The sequence below is a fragment of the Monodelphis domestica genome, chromosome X, assembly GCF_027887165.1.
Source record: "Monodelphis domestica isolate mMonDom1 chromosome X, mMonDom1.pri, whole genome shotgun sequence".
Classification (NCBI taxonomy): Eukaryota; Metazoa; Chordata; class Mammalia; order Didelphimorphia; family Didelphidae; genus Monodelphis; species Monodelphis domestica.
In genome coordinates, this window is record NC_077235.1 from 30997178 (window position 1) to 31020469 (window position 23292).

At 43.6% G+C, this 23292-nt stretch overlaps 1 protein-coding gene across 7 annotated transcripts in view; it reads left to right on the forward strand.

Annotated features, from left to right (window-relative positions):
* Positions 1–92: 92 nt before the first annotated feature.
* Positions 93–23292, forward strand: part of ZDHHC15 (zinc finger DHHC-type palmitoyltransferase 15) — a 90435-nt gene continuing 67235 nt past the window's right edge. For 5 of the 7 annotated variants that reach the window (XM_016426766.2, XM_056808854.1, XM_007507437.3 and 2 more), the window contains exons 1-3: positions 142–311; positions 11874–11900; positions 22904–22998. In XM_016426766.2, the coding sequence (XP_016282252.1) occupies positions 176–311; positions 11874–11900; positions 22904–22998 (258 nt within the window). In that variant the 5' untranslated portion in view covers positions 142–175. Of the gene's footprint in view, positions 312–11873; positions 11901–22903; positions 22999–23292 lie in introns of all 7 variants that reach the window. The other 2 variants (XM_007507435.3, XM_007507434.3) reach the window with 2 other exon arrangements.

A 23292-nucleotide genomic window follows, 5' to 3' on the forward strand; every position in this document is an offset into this window, starting at 1 on the left:
ATTCACCCAGCCGTGTGAAGCAGTGGCCGCACGGTGGCGCTGTGGCGCCAGGGGAGTGCCGCCAGGCTTTGCAGTAGAGCGTCGCACGAGCGCTCCTGCTCTTCCTCCCCACTATCTTCCTAGCCCGCTCTGCACTACAGCTACCAGACCTGCTGGGCCGAGCTCCGAGCAGAGGATGAGACGGAGCTGGAAGATGGCTCTGTCCGGGGGGCTGCGGTGCTGCCGCCGCATGCTGGCTTGGGTGCCCGTGCTCGTCATCGTGCTCGTTGTGCTTTGGTCCTACTACGCCTATGTCTTCGAGCTGTGCGTGGGTAAGTGGGAGTAGGCGGGGGTGCCTCCCGCCCCCCCTCCCGGCTTCCCCCCCGTATGTGGAGTCCCCTTCGGGGCCCCGCCTCTTGCTGCTTGCCCAAAGCTTCTGCCCCTTACTCAGTCCTAAACTAGGCGTCTGCCCCGCTTCCCGCCCTCTATCCCAAGTCTCCTTTCCCCCTTCTGCCCCTGTCCCGAGCCTTGCCTTCCTGCTTCCCCCGGTGCCCCCACCCGTGCCCTGCATACAGAGGTTCCACCGCATTCCCTGCATCCAGAGAGTGCTGGGGTAGGAGTCCGTGGATCTGGGATTACATCCCAACTGTGCCACTTCCTACCTGTATGACCTTGGGCAGATCAAATGGCTTAACCTCTCCCGGCCCGGGATTCTTCACTGTAAAATGAGGGGGTGTAGCAGATGATCTCTTGGGGCCCTTCCTGCCCTAAAGCCAAGTCCCTATTATCCTCTTACACTGAGATCCCACTATGTTCTTATTCCAGTCCCCATACAAGGGCACTGCTGTGCCTCATATCCCCTCTTAAGAAGGGCTCAATCTGACTCCGGACACCAAGCTCCCCTCATCCCATCAGTTATGCTGGAGATGCTTCTTTCTACCCAAGATTTGGGAATGTATATAAACACCCCCAATTTCCCCATACACTGGTGGCCTATACACAATCTGGGAAAAATAGGGAGCCGGAAAGAAGCCTTCTTTCTGGTTCTTTCCTTAGTGAGTGGTTCAAGTCTTTTTAGCAAGAGAAACATTTCCCTCACTCTGTGTGTGTGTGTATGTATACACATACAAACATTTCTATGTATATGTTATGCAGTTTATTCTGATGAATCAACCACTTCTCAATAAACCCCAAAAGGGTAAACAGAATCATCTAACACAGTAGAAGTAAATTAGAAGTAAATAACCTCCTATTTCACCTTCCTCTTTTGTGGTTTACTGTATAGAAAGAGGAAGTCAAGAGACTTAACTCCAGTTGTCAAGGAACTGGTCAACTCTAGCCAGTATATTTTACCTGAATTCTATTGTCTTTATTGATTTCGGTGTTACCATATTCAATATAGAAACAGGAGCCTTACTAGCTTACATTTCTACCTTGAAATTCAGTTCAGGCCTTCTGCTATGCATGTCATAGCTAAGCCACAGGCAAGGATCCCTGCAGCCACATATTGACTTAGAGAACCATAGAGTAACTTGATATATGTTCTCTTATGTTATACATTTTGTTAAATATTTCCCAGTTATATTTTAAACCAGTTCTGATTGTACAATGGATTTGCCTGGGCTATGTGTTTGACACATCTGATTTCCATTATTGTAATTGTATATATTGTTCTCTTGGTTTTGTTTTTTATTCTGCATTGATTCATATAGGTCTTCCCATGTCGCTGTGGAACTCTTCGTATTTACTACTCCGTATAGCACAATAATATTCAATTATATTTCTATCTATTGGCACATAGAAAGCATTTAGTAAATAAATGCTTCCTGCTTTTCATTCATTTATGTACTGTAATTTGTTCCCTCCTTCTCCAATCATTGGGCACTTGATTTGTTTCCAGACTCTTGCTATTACAAATAGTGTTGCGAAGCAGTTCACAGCTCATACCTATAGTGCATTACTGTGCCTTTCTTTTACCAGCCCCTCTAACATGATTATTTCCATCTCCCACCATCTTTGCAGATTTGATTGGTGTAAGGGACTAAGCTCCTTTTTAGGAACATTATGGAAAATGCAAAAAGAGCTCTTCAAGAAATCAATCCAATCAATTGCCTTTGTCAGGCATAAAATAAGTTTGGTTTCCATCTCATTGCTAAAATTGAGGGTTTAATCAAGGCTATGCAATAACTGAAGAGATTTTTATATTCAGACTTTACCATTTCTGCCTTTGAATGAAAAAATAAAAGAATCCAGAAATCTGGACTGCTATTATACTGTCGATATTCTGCCTAATGACTATTAACACACTAAGGTAACTATCTTATATATATGTGTGTATATATATATATGTGTGTATATATATATATATATACACATATGTATAAGATCTTTTAGAATTTCTTGTTCCTGTGATTTGAGTGGACATTGCAAAGAAAGCTTCCTTTTAAAACCGAGCTAGAATCACAGAACCTCAGAATTGCAAGAGATCTCAGAGACCATCTAGTCCAAAGCATGTGTGACCTTTTGAAAACAAATATAACTGGTGATCAGATGTCTTTGCTTAAAGACCTCAAACCAAGGGAAACCTACTGCCTCCCCCCCACCCGGCATTGCATTCTACTTTTGGACATTTCAAATCATCCCTATTTCCCCCTTATATCACCCTAAATTTGCTGTTTTCTTGATTTGAATTTTTTTTGTAATTTTCACTCCATTGCTTCAAGTTCTTCTCTCTGAAGCCACAGAGAACAAACCAAATCTTTCTTGCACATGACAGCAGACAGCTGGCATGCCCCCCTCGTGGCATCACTTCTCCTAACAACATAGACTCACTTCCTTCACATGATACTTATAGGATAGAAACTTGAGCTCTTTCAGCATCATGATCACCCTGCTGCAAATATTCTCCAGCTTCCCTGTGACCTTCATGAAATACAGACCCCCAAAGTGAGCCTAGTGCTCCACAGCTGGGCAGTTCAGAGCAGAGGCCAGTGGGCCCATCATTTCCTCAGCCCTAGACTTCTCTTAGAGGGTGCGCTCCTGGAAAGCAGACACTGATTGATTTTTTAAAGTTATTTCCACAGTGCTTAGCAGTGCTTTGCACATAGTAAGCACTTGATAATTTTTTTATTTCATTCATTCTTCATTCTGTAGCCCAAGATCATATTCACTTTTTTTTCAGTCCCATATCATCCTGTAGATTTGTGTTGATCTCAAAATCTATTAAAATTCCCAGATCCTTAAGATGAACTGCCTCCTAGCTTGACTTCCTCCATTTTGTCTTGTGAAGCTGATTTTTTTAACTCAAATGTTGGAATCAGCCTTTATTCCTATTAAATTTTGCCTTATTAGACTCAGCACAATGTTCTAGCCTGCCAAGGTACTTTAAGAGAGACTATCATTCATGATTCTGCTATTTCCTTCTCCCAGCTATGTGATATCTGTAAATTTGATAATCCTGTCATCGATGCCCATTATCCAAGTCATTGATTAAAAGGTTAGATAGCACAGAGCACAAGCACAGATCCCTGGTGAACTCCCCTAGAGACTTCTTTCTAAACTGAAATCAAACCATTAATAAACATTCTCTGGGTCCAGCCATTCAACCAATTCTAAATCCATCTTCCTCTAACCTCATCTAGCTTACATGTCTCCATCTTATCCACCAGGACACCACGAGACATTTTGATAATGCTTTGCTAAAGTAATCTATTAAAGGAAATTTAAAAGTAATCTTGGCAATCGATATCCAGAGGACTCCTCCGATTTAACATTCTAATGATTGTGAAAAAAAGGAAATGAGATTAATCTGGCATGACTTGTTCTCAATGATGCCATAATGACTTTTGGTAGTCATCTCTTCCTTTTTCAGATGTTCATTTTGGGGCAGGTGGGTGTTGAAGTGGATTAAGTGCCAGACTTGGAGTTAGGAAGAGTCCTCTTATTCCCAAGTTTAAAGCTTGCCTCAGACATTTGCCAGCTACAAGATCCTGGACAAGTCATTTCCCCCTGTTTGCCTCAGTTTCCTCATCTGTAAAATAAGTTCAGAAGGAAACAGCCAACTACTCTGGTATCTTTGCTAAGAAAGCCCCAAATAGAGTCTCAGAGAGTCAGTTATGGCCAAAAATACTGAATAACAACAATCGCTACCACCCCTTTAATAACCAAAAATCAAAGTCAAACTCACTAGCCTACAATTTGGTAGACTTCTCTTTTTCCCTTTTTGAAAATCATGTCTAAATTATCCTCCTCTTACAGACATAGTGTGCCTCCCCATGATCTTTCTTTCTTTAAAAAAACCCTTTATCCTCTGTCTTAATATTAATTCTAAAACAGAAAGGGGCATCTAGGTGGTTCAGTAGATAGTGCCGGGACTGGAGTAGGGAGGACCTGGGTTCCAATATGGCCTCAGATACTTCTTAGCTATGTGACCCTGGGCAAGTCACTCAACCCTGATTTCCTGGCCTTCTGCTGCTCTTCTGTCTTAGACTTAATACTAAGACAAAAGGTAAGGGTTTAAAAAAATTCTAAAATCATATTTGAACCCAGGTCCTCCTGACTCCAGGCCTGATGTTCTTATCTACTTTACTATCTCCTTTCCATGATCTTTCTTTTCTTTTTTTTTTAACCCTTACCTTCTGCCTTAGAATCAATACTATGTATCAATTCCAAGGCGGAAGAGTGATAAGGGCTAGGCAGTGGGGGTTCAATGATTTGCCCAGGATCACACAGCTAGGAAGTGTCTAAGGCCAGATTGGAACCCAGGACCTCCCATCTCCAAGCCTGGCTCTCAATCCACGGAGCTGACTAGCTGCACTCTATATGATCTTTCAAAGATGACTGATTTCTGTCAGCATCAATAATAACATCTACCAATCCTAGCAATCCCCTGATATAGGTTTTCTTTGGACTTGGTGATTTCAGCTTATCAAGAGCTGCTACATTTTAAAGAGATTTTACTGACAATCTGGCCCAACCCTTTCATTTGACAGAGGAGAAAATGGAGGCCCAGAGGCAGGCGGAGCTGTGACTAGAATCCTGATGTCCCAGCCCCCAGCACCATTTTCTGTCCACTCCTCTCTGATGAAATATGTTACACTTTGTCTCATGTTGCAGTCTACACCATGAAAAGGATGTTGTATTTGGGCTTTTTCTGTTCAGACCATGTGTTTGTTGGCCGTGATTGATTTTGTTAGAAAGGCATAAGGTGAGGGAGCCCCCTCTACTCTCCAAGTAGGCTCTGATATGGTCTCCCTAATAACAAGTCACCAAGTAGAAAGCAGGAGTGGACTAGTGAGCACTGTTTCTCCCGCTGCCTGAACTCATCTGCTTCCTGCAGGGTGGGAAGGCAGAGTATTCAGGGTCCCAGATTTGGAATTATGCAAATTGACTTCAGATCCCAATGGATTTGTCCTTTTTTTCTTTTTTAAACTCTTACCTTCTGCCTTAGGATCAATACTATGTTTTTGTTCCAAGGCAGAAGAGAGTGGTAAGGGCTAGGCAATGGGGGTCAAGTGACTTGCCCACACAGCTGGGAAGTGTCTGAGGTCAGATTTGAACCCAGGACCTCCCGTCTCTGGGCTTGGCTCTCAAGCCACTGAGCCACCCAGCTGCCCCCTGGACTTGTCCTTGTTGCAGAGCTATGGGCAAGTTCACAGCTCCATTTTGGACCTTAGTTTCCTTCTCTATAAAATTGAGGTGGCAGTATTTTGTAATACCAAAGCGTTTCATAAACCTGAAAGCGCTGTCGGAATGTGGGCCGTGATTGCAGAGAATTAACGGGATCTTGTTGGGCACAGGAATAACTATTTTTGGCTTTTGGAGGAGGGCGGAGAGCAACGGTGTTTGTATTGAAAGGAAGGAATAAAGGAGCTGGGTGTAATCCTACTCAGAGCCCAGAATTATTTGATGAGAAAGGGCACTGATTATGTGGGTTAGTCAGAAAAAATGGAAAGCATCTTTGGAGCTGAGAACCCGAGAAGATTTTCTAAGAAACAAGTCTCTGCAGCTGTAGAACTTGTAAGTGTGAATCATTGCCTGTACTATATGCAGAACAGGTTTGGGAGCTACTTCCAGGCCAGGTGGTGAACTTCTGTATGCCTCAGTTGGGAGCCTTTCCCATTGGCCCTCCAGAAACGACCTAGAGGCAGTAAGGGAGGATTCTTAACTGCTTTGCTCAGAACTCAGCTTTCTTTTCCTTCCCTAAGCCAAAAAAGCTTAAGGGATAGTCCAGGGGAAAGATATTCATTTGTACATCATCACAGTCATCATTATTATTTATTGTATGGATAGAGTCCTTTGAGGATTGACAAGTGTCTCTCACAATAACATTATATAATAATTAGTGTAAGTATAATTGCTCCCATTTTTCAGATCAGATAACCAAGGCTCAGAGGTTGAGACTTTCCCGTGATCAGACAACCAGGAAATACCAGAGTTGGAACGGAACTGAAGTTTTTTGATTTCAGCCCCGGTAATCTTTCCAGTATGATACACTATGATCTATAACTTTTAAAATAAGTTACTTTTTTGTAACAAGACAGTTGAATTGTCTCAAACCTATTATACAAGCATCAACTTCACTCACAGGAAGTAAGAAAGTGAAGAGAAAGCTCTGAAATCTAAGCGAGTGATCTGCTTCTTGTTTTATTTGTATTACATTTTATTTTTCCCAGTTATGCATGTATTTTTTCTCCTTCCATTTCACACACACACACGCATACATATGTACATACATACATACCTTGGGGAAAAAAAGAAAAACAAAACCCTTGTAGTAAGCAGGCAGAATCAAGCAAAACAAATTCCCATGTTGTTTGTGTAGGAAAGCACATTTCTCATTGTGCATATGTGGCAGTCACTTCTCTCTCAGACATTGAGTAGCATTCTTTAGCATCTGTTCTTTGGAATCCTAGTTAACTATTATGTTGTTTAGAGTTCTTAAGTCTTGTTGTTTCGGTATGATGTTAGAGTTTAAGTTCCTCTCCTGGTTCTGCTCACTTCATTCATCATCAGTTTGTGTAAATCTTCCTAGATTTCTCTAAAACCGTCTCTTGATTGCTTATCGCACAATAGTATTACATTACATTTATACACCATAGTCTGTTTAGCTCTTCTCCAGTTGATGGGGAGTTTTCATTTCTTTACTGCTACAAAAAGAGCTGCTGTGAAGATTTTTGTACATATGCAGTCCATTTTGGTATAATGTAAATATGCATTTCCCCGCAAGTTCACAGGGTTTATGGGAAAAAGGAAATAAGAGGCACAACACTCAAAAACTTCAGCAGTGCCATCTAAAAACGATAGGAACGTCGGAATTAGGGCTAAAATGGTACCACAGTCCAGGCTGGCAAAGCTGATGCCTACAGGCAAGAAGGTGGACTCAGTGGGTGCAGCTGGGATGAGAAGGAGGTGGATCCTGGAACCACAGCCATAGCTGAAGGAACTGGATTGGAGTGTGTGGGTGTGGACCAGCCCTCCTCTGCCTACTGCACCAGCAGATATATAGACGATAAATATGGTACTTTACCTTGAAAAAGACCTGAAGTTTGCTTGTAGGAGTGGGTGTCAGAAGGGCTGCAGCTTGTGAGTGATTATAAAGTGACGCAGTTTTCTGTTCTAGCGCGTTAGCAAGCCCAGAATTCTCACAATGCTCTTATTGTTCCCTAATACATCAATCTCGATGGGGCAAATTCACATTTTCAAAACCCATGTTATAGTAGACCAGAGGACCTTTAGGCTATCTGCCTCGTAGTGGAATCACCAGCTTCCTAGTTTTATTGCTCTCCCATTTCTCATCCCAAAAGCCTTTTGATTTTCCTAGCTTCCCCTTTGTCTTGAGATGCTTTGACTATTCTGAGGATTAGTGGTCATCCTTCTCCAACTTCAAATAGTCTTCCATCCCCACACCTCCAGGATAGTTGAAAGGGAACTCAGAAGTCCAATCCATACCTACATGAGAATCCCTTCTCTGAGTGGTCACCCAGCTTACACGTGAGGATATCTGGTAATAGGAGATTTAATACCTTCCAAGGCTACCCTATTCAGCTTTTAGAGAGCTCTGATTGTTAGGGAGGTTTTCCTTTTATTGAGCCAAAATCGTCCCCTCTGCTTTCTGTGAACCCTCCTGAATCTTTTCCTGCTCCTCTGGGACAGAAACACCCATTTGGTGGGGTGGCGGGGGTCGGGGTGGCATCACTAGGTGATGTTGGGGTTTTAACGCCAGTTTTCTTTCATGCAAAGTCTTAATTGACAGACACCTGTTCTTCTAGATCATTTTCTCCAAAGAATCTGCAAATAGATCATAGAAGAGAAGAGAGTGCAAAGGACTTGGATAGTATGTCCAATTGTCTAAATCACTAAAAGTGATGCTGAAACTTGAAGGACCAGAGAGGCTGGGTAATTATAGAACTCACCCTAGCAGACTGTCATTGTGCTTGGAGGGTTACCTACAGAATGACTTAAGTGTGTACTTAGCTGAGAGTCTAGTGAGAAAGCATCCATTTTGCAAGAGTTGAGGATGAATCTTGTAACTTTTTTTCATTTTTAAAAGCAATGGGAACACGTGTGTTATATTTTTTCATCTCCGTCCTGCTCGGTAAAAGGCATTAGTAAAAAAGGAAAAGGAAAGCAGAAAAAGCAAGTGAAATTCTGCAACTTTTTGGAAATGGCATCTTTTTTTCCTTAGAGACATTTTGCAAGGCAGCGTTGCTGCTTCAGGTTCAGCCTGGCACATTCCAGGTACCACATTGTCCCTTTCCTCCCCGGTAGGGCTTTGACAAACAGGCAAGGTGTTCTATAGCTGGAACACCTATAATTAAAAAGAAAAATGCAAGAGAGAAATGAGTGCTTGCTTATTAGGAGATAAAGTTGTGACACTGGGCGGAAGAAGATATGCTCCAAGTTCTGGGCTTCCATAGGCTGAGGCCAATCTTGAAGGCTTCCCTCCCTAACTCACCCCCCTCCCAAACAACCATCTTTTTAGCTCACATTGCCACCACCCAGAATTGCTTCTGAAAATGTCATAATGTCACTTTGTACAAGTGCTTAATATAATAATACGTATGGAGCAGCTGGGTAGCTTAGTGGATAGAGTGCCAGGCTTGGAGATGGGAGGACCTAGGTTCAAATCTGACCTCAGACACATTGTAGCTGGGCCACTTAACCCCATTTGCCTAGCCCTTTCTCATCTGTCTTAGAGTTGTTACTAAGATAGAAAGTAAGTAGATATATGACGTATATATCATGTATATAGGTATATGTATATATAAAATAATAATACGTATTTCACGTACCAGACAGCCTTTATTCTAACCCATAGAATCTGAAAAGACAACATAAAGGACTTAGTAGCCCTTAAACAACCAATACAGTTCTCTTCTCTCGATAGAAAGGCTCATCTTTTTCCAATTCCTGTAGTCCCCTGGCTTCATAACACCACCCTGTGGTTTAGAGTAACCCTGCCCTAGAGGTGTACCATGCTTGGGACTCTTAGAGAGGCCTGCCCTGTCCACATGACTCTCAATAATAGGACCTTGAGATCCAGGAACTCTCTTTTTGGGTCACATGAGCAAAAGCATATGCAGTTCCCATGTGCCTCTGCTCCAATGCAGTTAATGGCTTCGGAGTGAGAGAAAGGTGTCACATGGAAGACCTTGTCCTGATTCCGGGACCTAGGTCCATTTTTGTTTTGCCAGGCTGTGACAGTCTATCATACTCTGAGAAAGAAAAAAGCTCAAGTCTGCAACTGAAAACTTCCTTTTATAGGGCAGCAAGGGAGGGTGGCTGCTCCCACAGTGGTCGTCCCACAGTAGTCTGAGCCAACCAGTTCATCCCTAATCACTGAGAACCATCCACCATGAGGAGCCACCTACTGGGTTAATATCCTCCCAGGAAAATGCAATCAAAAGGCCCAAGCAGAGGCTCAGCACCCTCTTAGTTCATCAAATTGATCAGTGAACCCCCCTAACCAATCCCTCACTAATGTCATCAGGACATGACACATGGTCATCAATTCTCCTTCAGAAAAGGTCCCAATCTCTGCAGGACTTTGAAGGGACCCCTTTCTCCTTCACAACAAACAGAACAAATGCCAGTCGCCAGGGCTGGCCCATCCAAGCTTCTTGCTTCCTCCCCCTTCTTTACTGTCAAATTATTGAATGGGCTTCTTTCAAGCAGCCGGACCCAGAGCTCTCTAAGTGGGGACAAGCAAAATCAAGCAGCTGGTGTCAGTCTTTAGGCAGGTGTCTTTGAAAAAGAGAGAACATTATCTGGAAAGCTCGCTACCTCCCACTGGGAAAGCCAACTGTAATCGTATTCGGGTAAGAGCAGGAAGTGCAATAGGGCAGAGACAGGCAGGACAATTTTAACCAAGTCCTGCCAAGCTGGGCATTACCAGGGCTAGCCATGGGGATTGGTTGGTTCCTTGGCAAGTTTTAATGGGGCTCTTTCAGAAGACCTGGACATGAAGGGTGAGAGAAGCCCTTCAGGAGAAAGCCCAAGAATATTGTCTCTTTTCCTGTTTGAAGTTTATCGCTGTTATTGGTACTCATACATGTTGGCCAATGTTTAGGGAAAAACACCCTCTGATTTACCAAGTCACAGCCAGGAACCAGGTCTCCTTCCTTCCTTCCATTTAGTCCAGTTTTTTATCCCAACCTCTAGGGGTAGAAAGTCCCTCTTCCATTCCATCAGTGATTCCTCTGTAACTTGAAGTTTTAGAGAATGTCCTACTCTTGACCAGTTGCCTCCCTGGGCTCCAGTTTCCTCCTTTTTTAAAATGAATGTATCTGGGATCCCTTGGCTCCAAATCTCTGAGTCTGTGAGCTGATGTGAGTTGCCTGGAGCACTAAGAGCATGTGTCAGAGGTGGGACTTGAACCTCAGTTTTCCTAACTCCAAGACCAGGTCTCTGCCCAGGACACCAGAGCGCTGAGATGGCGATGAACAAAAACAGGTGTGCTGTACTTGATGCAAGAGAGAGATTCCTGAAAAGCTGTTCTATAAATTGATTCAGACTTTAAGTATACCAGGGAGCCAGCTCACTTGCTATTTAAAGGAACCCAACCGGGAATCATTTAAGCGTGTGAATAAGAACATGTGAATTTGACTGGTACCATCATGGAAGTCCTTCCCTGGTGCCTTGAGACAACCCTGGGTTCTCCACTTCTACATGAGTAGAACCCGAGCTCTGGCAGGTGCAGCTGGGGCCAGAAGGCTTCTAGGACAGAGGCCCAGGGACAGACAGGATCTATTATCATAGGCCTCAGCTCAGCTTTGTTGGCAGAGACTCAGCACTAGTGACTCGGCCCCCAGGGGATGGATTTTTCCCATAGCATCTTAGGAACCAATTCACTAAGGCATCGGTGTCAGACTCAAATAGAAATGGAACCACTATATAAGAATCCCTGCCCATTGCATATTGACTTAGAAAACCACATAATAACATTATCTATGTTCTACTGTGTTTTTATTTATTTTGTTTTATATCTTGCAACTGCATTTTAATCTGTTGCACCATACTCAGTTCCGGAGTGTTGCTTGTGGCCCCCAGGCCTCACTTTGACGTCCATCAATAGAAGGTGTTCCCATGCCAGGGAAATCACAGATCCTTGAAAGACAGATGTCCGTGCCCTCTTTCAATTTACATTTTTGCCTGGTTGGAGCATAAAATGCCAGGGTTGGTTAGTTGGTTGAACGAACGAACGAATGAATGAATGAGGGAGGATTCTCAGTCTTAAGATGGGAAGAAGACTATAGGTGGACACTTCTTTCCTTGTCTCATCCAAGAAGGCTGGCAGATTTCCTGGTTCTCCTTTAAAGAGTAGAATACTGACATGGGCATTTGGATAAGAGTTTCTTCAATAACACTAATTTTTTTCCTCTTTCTTTTCACAGTGACCGTGGCCAACACTATAGAAAAAGGTAAGAAGATCATATAACCTGCTTTCGTCAGACCATATGTGCTATCTCTTCCCATGTGAGAACAAATTGCCTATTAATCATTCTTTAAATAATCATCCTATACTTGAGTAGCTAGGAGAAGTTGGAGATTATTAGTGTCAAGGACCCTGCCTGAGGAAAAAACAACATTTTCAAAGGTGGAGGTTGTCATTCTAAAGGTCACGAAGCAATCCCCTTTGCACCCTGTGGACAGCTGCCAGCACCTCAACTGGAGGGCAGCACCAGGATGTCCACTTGATAAGCCAGCATCTCGTCTTTCCCTCTGGCCTCCGGTGCTGTCCTAACCAGCATGTGTACTCTCTCTCTCTCTCTCTCTCTCTCTCTCTCTCTCTCTCTCTCTCTCTCTCTCTCTCTCTCTCTCGCTCTCTCTCTCGCTCTCTCGCTCTCTCTCGCTCTCTCTCGCTCTCTCGCTCTCTCTCCTTCTCCCCTTCTCTCTCTCCCCCCGCACCCCAACCCACACTCTAAGTGCCTCCTCACAGGAGGCTGCTTGTTCTGAAATGCCAGACCATTTCCCTCCCTCTCCCTCAGCATGACTGTCGACTGTCAAGCGGGATGAAAATACTGTCATCCCTCTGATGATAACATCAGAGCTTTCCATTTCTAAAAACATGGCTTAGAGATCCTCACGCTATTTTGCTACTAAGCCATATGCCTTTATGTAGTTACCTGTGTTTGAGAATCACTTTCTAGTCAATCATTAATCTGCATAACACCCTTGTCATAAATCACTTCTTCTGGGTAAATCAACACCCCAGCCTTTGACTAGTCCCATTTTACAGTTTAGTGAATCATAGAGAGCTAAAGTGACTTACCTGTTGTCTTAGAGCAAGTCATTATCTAAATCAGGGCTTCCGGGTTTTTGCTTCTGCAGTTCACCAAAACTAGGGTCAGAATCCAATCCATGTCAGGCATTTTCCATAAAATCATACCTCTAACCCTGCAAACTTGACTCATTCCCATGTGTCATTTTAGCATTCTGAGCTCCAGGGGGATCAAGGAGCAGCTCTGTATCTTTCCTCATTAATTACTGAAATAAAATTTCAGCATCTCTTCAATTAACCAACTAAGCTCAGAGCCCCCAGTAGTTCATAGAATATTATTTACTTAATAAACTAGAGAAATCTAGTTATTCAGCTCTATATTAAATCCCTTAATCTGCTAGGATGAGAGAAATATTAAAGTTACTGAACCTATACTATAGAAACAATGAAACCGTTAAGAAAGCAAAAACATAGGTAATGATGGACAGTATTTTAGCCGTGAGAACAATTATAGTCAAAGTCATCACGAACCCTCAGTGTAATGGCCAATGGTGTCTCTTCATTTCTAAGGACATAATCTCAAACCACTTAGTTCATTCAGAATAACAAATAAAATCTCTTCAAAATAGTTGTCTTCATCCTCCTTGCCAGACAAAGATTATCACAGTTCCATCAAGAGAGAAGGTTTCTCCATCCTTTCTCTCTAACCTCTCTCCAACTATAACAGGAAAACAGTTTCTTCAAATAAATGTTAGAAGTCATCCACTTTTAGTTCCCTCATTTTCCAGATATAGAAACTGAAATACAGAGAGTAAGCCATGGTATAGCGATGTGAGTAATGGTTTGGAGATTGAGTTCAAATCCTGATTCCAATACTCACTGTGTGTCCCTGGGCAAATCACTTAACCTCTGTCTGCAAGTTTCCTCTTCTGCATAATGAGGATAAATATACTCAGGATTCCTTCCCAGCACTGCTTTAAAACTCCAGAATCATGTGTGTTATTACTTGGACTTCCTAATCTGAGACCTGGAGCTAGTGGCATAGAAGAATGAGCACTGACATTAGAGGCAGATGTCCACATCTCAGCTCTGCCACTTACTAGTTGAACAAGTCAAAACTCAGTTTGTTCATCTGTAGTAACGTTTGTCCTCCCTTACTCCAAGGAGAGTATATGTGTAAAGTACTCTAAACCCAACAGCTCTATATAAACAGAAGTTGTTGATGTTCTTATTGTAATTATTATTATTTCACAAGGTTGGGGTAGGATGAGGTGAAATAATGTAGGCAAAGTTCTCTATAATCATACATTGTTGAACTAAGGCCTTTCATTAGCAACAATAACCCTAAAAATAATTAGAAAGGCTCTTTTCTGGGGGCAGCTGGGTGGCTCAGTGGATTGAGAGTCACACCCAGAGATGGGAGGTCCTGGGTTCAAATCTGGACTTAGACACTTCCTAGTTGTGTGACCCTGGGCAAGTCACTTAATCCCCATTGCCCAGCCCTGACCACTCTCCTGCCCTAGAAGCAATACCCAGTATTGATTCTAAGAGGGAAGGTAAGGGTTTATTTTTTTAAAAAAGGGCTCTTTTCTTCTGGGCCCCAGGAGCCAAAGTTAGCTCCTGAATGAATCCAGCTTAGCCATCACTGTGTAGTGATTGGCCCACCTTAAGCATAGAGCCTTCCAGAGAACCCTTGCCTCTCAGCTTCTTTCCCTATGGCCAGCTCCCTGCTCGATGGTGCTGCCCCTGGGACTCCTTCTGTTGCTTTTTCTCCCAGTGGCTCCTTATTTCTCAGGCTCTGGATCCCAACTAATACTTCCTGCTTTTGCTAAGGACAGAATTCTCAAAGAGGAAATTCCCTAAACTAAAATGATTTCCAGATCGCAATGGGTCAGACACAAGATTGATTATAGGATTTAGAGCTAGGAAAGTCCTGGAGTTCACCCAGTCTAACCCCTCTCATTATATAAAGGAGAGAACTAAGGCCTACACAACAGAAGTCACTTGGCCAAGGTAACTGAAGGCCATAAGCGGGAGAGCTGAGGTTCAAGCCCAGATTCTCTGACTCCCTCTTTCCATTCCTCTGCACTCTTTCTCCAACACAAAGGATTTATGATAGCAGAACAGCTAACTAAGGGAGGCTGCACATTTCCTCACAAAATAAACCTTAAACATCTTTCGGTTAGGGGCGTTTAGGCATAGCTCTTATCTAAAGACAGAACAGTGGGCTCAATGACTTGTTGAGGTCAAAGGATCCTACCTAGAAAGAACTGAGGAGAGATCGTCTCATCTAAACCACACTTTTAAATTTACAAGTGAAGGAACAGGCCCAGAGAGGTTAAGTGACCTGGCCGGAGTCATCCAGGTAGTAATTGGTAGTGCTGAGATTCAAACCCAGGCCTTCCAACTCCAAATCTCTAGGGTTTTTCTACTGTAGCATCAGGGGAGTCCTGACCAACCCTCTAAACCAGAACACTCCTTGCTTTCTCAGAATACAAATTTTGAATGTGTGTTATTGCCAGTGGGAACCTTGCTCATTACTATAGGCAAAAGAAGCACGTGACTTTCACGGGAAGGAACCAAAAAGGTCTCCAAGCATCTAACCTTTCCCTCAATCCCCAAAGCTCCAGAAAGTCACAGACATCATGCAGCCTGCAAAAGGCATTCATTATTTTGTCTGTTCATTTCCCATCTCGAGTGCTATGTTAATACTTGTTACCTCTAACAAGCAGAATGTCACCTCTAATGCCTTTCTTCTAAGAAGCGTGAAGCATTTCTCTACCCTAATTTCCAATATTTTCTTGACTCCGCTCCCTGTGAGCTGGCTGTTGCACAGGAACAGCCCCATTTTATCATTATGTCAACCGAGACCCAAAGACGGCATTTCTGTGGCCCTAACAGGGTCCAGAATTCAAACCCAGGTTCTCTGACTCACAGCCCAGTACACTGGGCAATGGAGCCACTCCGTAGGCTCTGAATTCACTGGCTTTTACTAGAGACTTAAACAAAGATCAGAATGCCCCTCATCGAAAACCTCACTTTGCACGAAGGGAGGGATTACGTCAGGAGTCAGAATACCAATTATGGGCCCTGTAGAAGTTCCATAGCAGGCCTACCATGCCACACCATGTCTCCCTTCCCTCTGTTTTCAGACTAGGACCCCTGAGTCTGTGCACCCTTCGAACACATGCCTCTGGAAGTTCAAGGATTAGGGATGGAGGCAATGATGGTCCTAGTAATCCTTGGACTAGTAAGGAAGAGAGGCATCTAGAGCCTATAAGATAGCTTCTCCAAGGAGTTAATGGGAGGGCCAGTCCCCATCATGTGAATGAACATCTCATTTCAAGGCTGTGAGCCTTAGTTTCTTCATTTGTAAAATAGGTATAAGAAGGTTGGTACTACCTCCCAAGCAGGGTTCCTGTAGAGAAAGCTCTTTGGAAACCTTGACATTAGAGAAATGGAAATTGGGGGAAGCAGTTATGGTAGAGAAGAAGAAAAGATATTAGAATTCGAAACCAAAGACCTGGGTTTCAGTTCTAGGTCAGCCACTTAACTAGCTATCTGACTCTGGACAAGTCACTTAACCCTGAGCCTCAGTTTCCACATGAAAAGCACAGCAATATCTGTGCTGCTTACTTTACCGGCTCTGGAGCCGGAGGACCCTCCTCTGGTACTTACTGCTTATTTGACCTTGGCTTCACCTTTCTGGGTGGCCATAGTTTCCTCTTCTTTAAAATGAGGTGGTTGGATCAAAGGGAGCCTCGGATGTTCTTTCCAGTTTTATCTCTGTGATCCTTTGATGATGGAGAACAAATGATATAGGAGTGACTCACTGAAGTACTTTCTATGTGAGCTTTATGTAAATGTCAGCTGTTATTATTATGACTGCTCTCCCACCACGATGATGACAATGCATTATCTCAGCATGGCCCTCGTCATGTACCTGCCAGAGAGTCTGATAGAAGGTCTAAGGACAGGATGTCTTAAACCAATGGAGAGCCTTCTGTTCATTTATAGTTGGCGGGATAGAGGGTGAGGGTGAGGAGGAGCAAACATACCCCTGCGGTTCCAGGACCAAAGCAATCACCCCTCCATTCCTTTGTCTCCACAAGTATGGGAGAGGCCTGAGTTATGGCACCAAACAACCTCCTGGGTGTCCTTATTACCAAGAAGCTTGGCTCCAGGAAGGAGGACAGAGGGGGAAATCAAAGAGACTCCTGGCTCCTGTTTAAAGATTAGGAACCTGAAGCACAGACAGGTTAATTAACTTTTTAAAGGTCACAGAGATATGAACAAAATAGGAATAAAGCCCAATTCTTCCCCTTTATGCTGTTCGTTCCCCTGGGTGGTGTTTTCCCTCAATAAGGCCTCCATGAGCATCTAGTGTGGGCCTAGCTAGAACTCTGGTATAGAAGTCACTTCTGTTTCATATCCACCAAGCCAAAGGCTGTAGAGAATCACTACTATGGAGGAAGAAGGAGAGCAGTTGAAATACCCAGAAGTGGATAGAAGATTGAATACCAAAAAAGAGCCAGTGTATACAAATCAAAAAAGTGCCGGAAGAAGCAACAGAAACAAGAGTTCTTGAAGCAAGAAGGCAAACTGGACCTCAGTGATGACACTGAGACTCAAGATGGCGCAGGGTGGGACCTGTGTGTGGCATATGCCTTTGAAAGGGCAGCTTTAAAAAAGCATCAACAGGATATAGAAAAGATGTAGGAAATGTACCCATTCCCTTTCTGTGAAGAAATGGGAGACCATGGGTGTGTGGAGTGTTTTATAAATAACCTGTGAGACTCTGTAGGTTCTAGTTGGTTGGTTCCAGTCCTTGTTGCGAGGAAAGTCTTGGGAGAAAGGAAGGGCTCTTGACAAGGGAATGCAAATAAGGACAGAAGGCATCAGTGGAACTTCAAATGTCAAAAATGGTTAAAAAGAAACAATCAATAAAGGGGATGGGGGTCAGAGTAGCATTAGATTTTAAGAAGATAATAATTGGGACAAATTCCAAGAACCATCTGAGAGAAATCTGGAAGCAAACACAGTGACAGAAAGAATTATTCTTCAACTATAGTGGCCTTGGAGTATACTATAGACTATTGGTGTCAAATGCCAATAGAAACAGATCCCTGCCCACATATTGTCTTCGAAAATCAAAAATTCACATTGTCTTTGTAGTATTGTAGTTTTATTTTGTTAAACTGGCCGTGTTGGAGTTCACATGGCCAACAGGTCGGAGTTTGATACTGCTGCTATTGACCATTCTGACAGAAAGAGGAAATAGAAGTAATCTATGAAGACAAGATATTGTAGTTATGGAAGACTCAGTTTCCCCAAGCATCTGCTGACGCTCTCTACCTTTGCCAAAAGTGAAGCAACTAATAATTTTATGCCTTGGTAATTGAACCTTTTGAAAAATAGAAGAACTAGGGGGCAACTGGGAGGCTCAGTGGATTAAGAGTCAGGCCTAGAGACAGAAGGTCCTAGGTTCAAATCTGGCCTCAGACACTTCCCAGCTGTGTGACCCTGGGCAAATCACCTGACCCCCATTGCCTAGCCCTTACCACTCTTCTGCCTTGGAACCAATACACAGTATTGACTCCAAGATGGAAGGTAGCGTTTTTTTTTTTTTAAAGAAAGAAAAATAGAGGAACTAATAGGGAAAAATTCCATTCTGCATCTGATTCTCACCAAAAAGGAGGAAATCATGACTGGGGTGAAAATGATGGAAACACTGTGGAGAAGTGAGACTCCATCTTAGAATTTGTGTCACAGAAGGAAAGGGAAACTGGGAATTGTCTGCCAAATACCCTAGAATTCAGTAGAACACATTTACAAAGGGTTCAAAAAAGGGATAGATAGATGGACTCCCATGGATTAAAATTCTTTTTGAAAGAAATTAGCCCATGAGGGATGGTTCGGCTCTCAAGAATGAAATTCTGGAAGATCCAAAGAGAAACAATTTTTAAAAAGAGAATTGTCTAAGAACTGGCAAAGATGCAAGTGTATGAGGAAAGTCAGAACTACTTAGGCCTTATTTTGCTTTTGTTTTCTCTGCCATAGAAAATGTTATTTATTGGAGATAGTAAAAGATCAACTGGCTGCCCTTGATGAGCCCAAGTCACCCACCCATCCCTAACTGTCCTGTGGACTAGCTAAGCCACTCTCTGTGACCAGGAAAGGATCTTAGAGAGTGGGAGAGCTACTTTGGGATTGGTTAAGAGCAAACATCAGAGTGTTTACAAGAGAAGAGAACGCAATTTGCAAGCTGCCTGCAAGGCCGGGGATCTTCACTTTGAGTCTTGGCAAGATTCTAGAATGTGTTATAAAAGAGATGGTTAGTGAAAAAGGAAGTGGGGATCCCACATTCTGGTCTAGTTTCATCAAGGATAGATCATGTCAAGCTAATTTAATTTCCCTTTTTAGCAGTTGGCACAAAAGGGAAATATCGTACAATGGATAGAATTTGCTTGGACTTCAGGAAAACATCCTACACTATCTTAAATATTCTTGTGGAAATTATGGAGACAGGTGGACTAGGTAGTCTTACAGTTAGGTGGATTTGGAACTAGTCAAACAAACAAACTCAAAAGTTCTCCGGGGGGGGGGGGCGGATTGGGCTAACTTTCTGTATTGAATTTTAATTCATTCCTATTTTTTTCTGTGAACTCTCTGGAATCTGCTCTACTGAAATCTAGAGTATACGGCAGAGTTTCTTGAAATTCCTCCTCTTCCCTATCACAGATTCTAAGATAAAGTGGTCACTTTCCCCCAGTAACTAGCACTTGGGGGAGATCACTGGATCTAGAGCCAAGAGGACTTCATTTCAAATCTGGCCTCAGACACTTAGTAGCTCTTATCCTGGGCAAGTCACTTCATCCTGTTTGCCTCGGTTTCCTCATCTGTAAAATGAGCCAGAGATGGAACTGACAAAGTATCCCAATGTCCCTGCCAAGAAAACTCCAAATGGGATCACAGAGAGTCAGACACGGTCGAAAGGACTGAACAAGAATAACTCGGCTCTCGCTTGTCAGTGAGAATCTGATCCAGTGTAGGTTTTCTTTTTATTAAAGCTTTGCTGGGGTTTTAAGAGATTAAATTAGCTTTAAAAAGAGTCAAGAAATTATTAGCCTATCAGATTTTGGCAGAGAGGGACCCAGCCAGTGTTGAGATAACTAAAGGCCACCATCACTATTCTTAACTACCTTGGTGCTAGGTTTCTTTGCCTATTTCTCATATTCTTCATCTATTCCTTCCTTTGCCCTGGTTGCCTGTAGTATTCTTCTGCATTCATGATCTCCATTCAAATGTTCTTCATTCTTTCTCCCCTTTGGATTTCTTGTTTACCTGACTTGTTTTTTTGTGCATTCGTGTCCAGAAATCTAAGGTCATAGATTTCACTGCCATTCCTTTCTCAGATTTTGCCTCCTGGAATAATTGTCATAATAGCTAACATTGAGGCAGCTAGGGTGGCTCATTGGATAGAGAGCTGGGGTAGAGATGAGAGGGCCTGGGTTCAAATGTGACCTCAGATGGGCAAGGCACATAACTCTAATTGCCTATCCCTTGCCGTTGTTCTGCCTTGGAACCAATCCTTCCTATTGATTTTACAACAGGTGTAAAGGTTTTAAGAATTAAAAGAAAGTAAAATAACAGCAAACATTTATATAGTGCTTCCCACGTGTCATGTACTGTACTAAGTGCTTCATAATTATTATTTCATTTAATCCTCACAACAGCACCCCTGAGAGGCAGGTGCTATTATTATCCCCATTTTTCAGATGAGGAAACTGAAGCAGAGATGGAGTTACGCCAGGGAAATATCTGAGGCCACATTTGAACTTCCTGGTTCCAGGCCCAGCACTCTAACCACTGTGGCGCCACCTAGCTGCCCCTGGCTAAGAATTTTGGACTATCTAGTCAGTGATTTTGTCCTCCCTGAGCAAGAACTTGAGGAAGGAGAGAAGAACAACATGGGACTGGACTAGAACGAGTACAAGAACTTACTTAAAGACTATAAATTTCTCAGTAGAACAGAATAGCTCCACTTGCTGACCAAACCTATTTTGCTAGAACTAGGAAGATAGTGCTCAAAACTTGCTTGAAAGGGAAAAGTTGAAGCTAAGGGATAAGTCATTTCGTTATGGTGCACGCTGAAGAAATAACTGGCTTTCGAAGGATTAGTGTAAATGCACACAACCCACATAATGGGTCATGAAGGCAAAATGGGTTATTTAGAGGTATGTCCCTAACACCCCTCAAGGTGTATGACTCATAGGGTTGACCTAGGACAGCAATTCCGATTTTGTGAAGGACGCTACCCATAGGGAGCCACCTCTTAGGAGGAGGCAGCCTATTATCCTTTCAGGAGGCAGCCAGTTACAGAAAGCAGGAGAAAAAAAACAGTTCTTGAGGGAAGTAGAAAGTCTACTTCTCTAAAGTGGAGGTCAAGTAGGTCTTCACAAAAGAGGAAGTCGCCATGTTGCCTTGAGTAAGTAATGCTCTCAGGGCTTAGAAATTATCCAATTCCCGGTGGATGAGCCAATGTGGGGACGATCATATGCTGAAAAGTTTGTGGGCTAAATGTACTTAGATTTTGCTCCCATTTACTGAATCTGCAGCTGCTCCGCCTCTTCAGATGGGAATGGGTGGTTACAAAGCATGTTTACCCTCCCAACCCCCTTCCAATGCTTTTAAGCATCGATTTATATAAAAGATGCTACAGAAAATAGTAGGCTATTTTTTTCCCAACTAAACACAGTTTTCAGCAATAGCTTTTAAAGCAAAGAGACTGGTAATAGAATTTCTACAATAACAACCTTTGAATGGAAACTCAAACTGAACTGAGCTGTCCTGAGTGCGGCCACATTACTGGCTACTTTCTCCCTCTTTGGTGTAGCCAGGTAAGGGCCTGTTGGTTCTTCATGGCCACTGTCCTAGCAAGTGTAGAACCTGGACCTCACTGACACCCATGTCCATCTCAGTTCCCCAAGGCTGTCTTTTAAGAACAAGTCCCTGGATTGTCACGATCAAGATGCCTTTCCTTCACCAGCTCTTACTCGCATCACCTTGGCATGTGTGGGGGGCACATCAGTAACAAAATTCAGATGTGGGGTTGAGCGGTGCCCTTGGCCAGGTTTCCTAGGTAGGCACTGCCACCTGCCTGGAAAAAAACAGTACTTGGAAGGGCTGTCTCTGGCTTTCATGTGGCAATCCTCTGATGCCCTGTGGCAGCAAAAGGTTCTGCTGGGCCTGCCTGCTCAAAGGGGATGCTGGCCCGTTTTTGCTTGACGTCTGTGAGTAGTGGCAGCACCAGAAGACAGTTCACGGGCTGTTTGAGTTCTCCAGTTAGCTGAGGCATCACCAGAGTGTCTCATTTAAAAAAAGAAAGTCTCCATGGCTCCTGCCGTGTACAAGCCCTTCGAGGTGCCAAAGAATTAACCATGAGGCAGAAAAAGAGTCTGGAAGAGGGGCAGACAAACCTCAGGGAACCACCAGCTGCCTAGCGACCACAGCTGGGAAGGAGTAAGGGGCAAGCATCGTGCTGCTGGAGGGGTGGGAACCCTCCTGACAGCCACTTTAACACTTGGTGCCTCCCACCGTGTATTACCAGGACCCCCACCCCCACCCCGACTTCAAATGTTGGCTATGTTGTTGCCTTCTTGTGCTTCTTCTCAATCTAGACAAATTCAGCTCAACAAACATTTATTAAGTGCCTGCTGTATGCAGTAAGGCCCCAGGCTCACCCCTTGACATGCCCAGAAATGCGTTCCACACCCTGCTTCCAAGGAACCTGTGATTTCAAATAGGGTGATATAATTTGGAGAGTGAGGACCTTGCAAAGGAACCGTCCAGGCACTGCCACTGCACCTGGGGCTGGAAGGGTGTCCATCTCGGGTCAGGAACTTGACTTTGGGCCAGTTGTTTCCCTTCTACTTCAAAAACGAGGGGACTGCAACTGATGGTGCTCAGAACTCCTTCCGGGCCTAAATCCGGGGAATCCTATTATTATTAGAGTAGAATCCCACAACAGAGAAACCGCCCAAGGAGATGGGGTGTAGGTGGCCAGTGGACCTGGACCAGGAAGGGCCTGGTTCTTACAAGCAAAGTAAAAAGCAAAGAAAGCTTAAGATTCAACATAATTCCTTTTGGAACCATGAGAACCAGATGCCCAGAGAGTGGACATTCATGTGTTTCTTGTTTCAGTCATCTACCTGACAGTGTACCACGCCCTCTTTGCGTTCTTCATCTGGACCTACTGGAAATCCATCTTCACTCTCCCACATCAGCCACACCAGAAGGTGAGTACAAGGGGAAAGTGGACATTGCCATTGCAGGGGCTGCACAGGCCAATCAGTGCTAGAAATCCTAGGCCTTTATTTGGTATGTGCAAGACCAGCTCATGTGGCTAACTAGAGATATCCAGAAAAGCCCAAGGGTGTGTTTTCTTTCTCACTCCATCCCTCCATCTCCCTGCATCCCTCTCTCTCTCTCCCTCCTCTCTCACTCTGTCTCTGTCCTTCTCTCTATTCCACTTTCTCCCTCCCTCTCTTCCTCACTCTCGCCCTCACTCTCTCTCACCCCCTTCTTCTCTG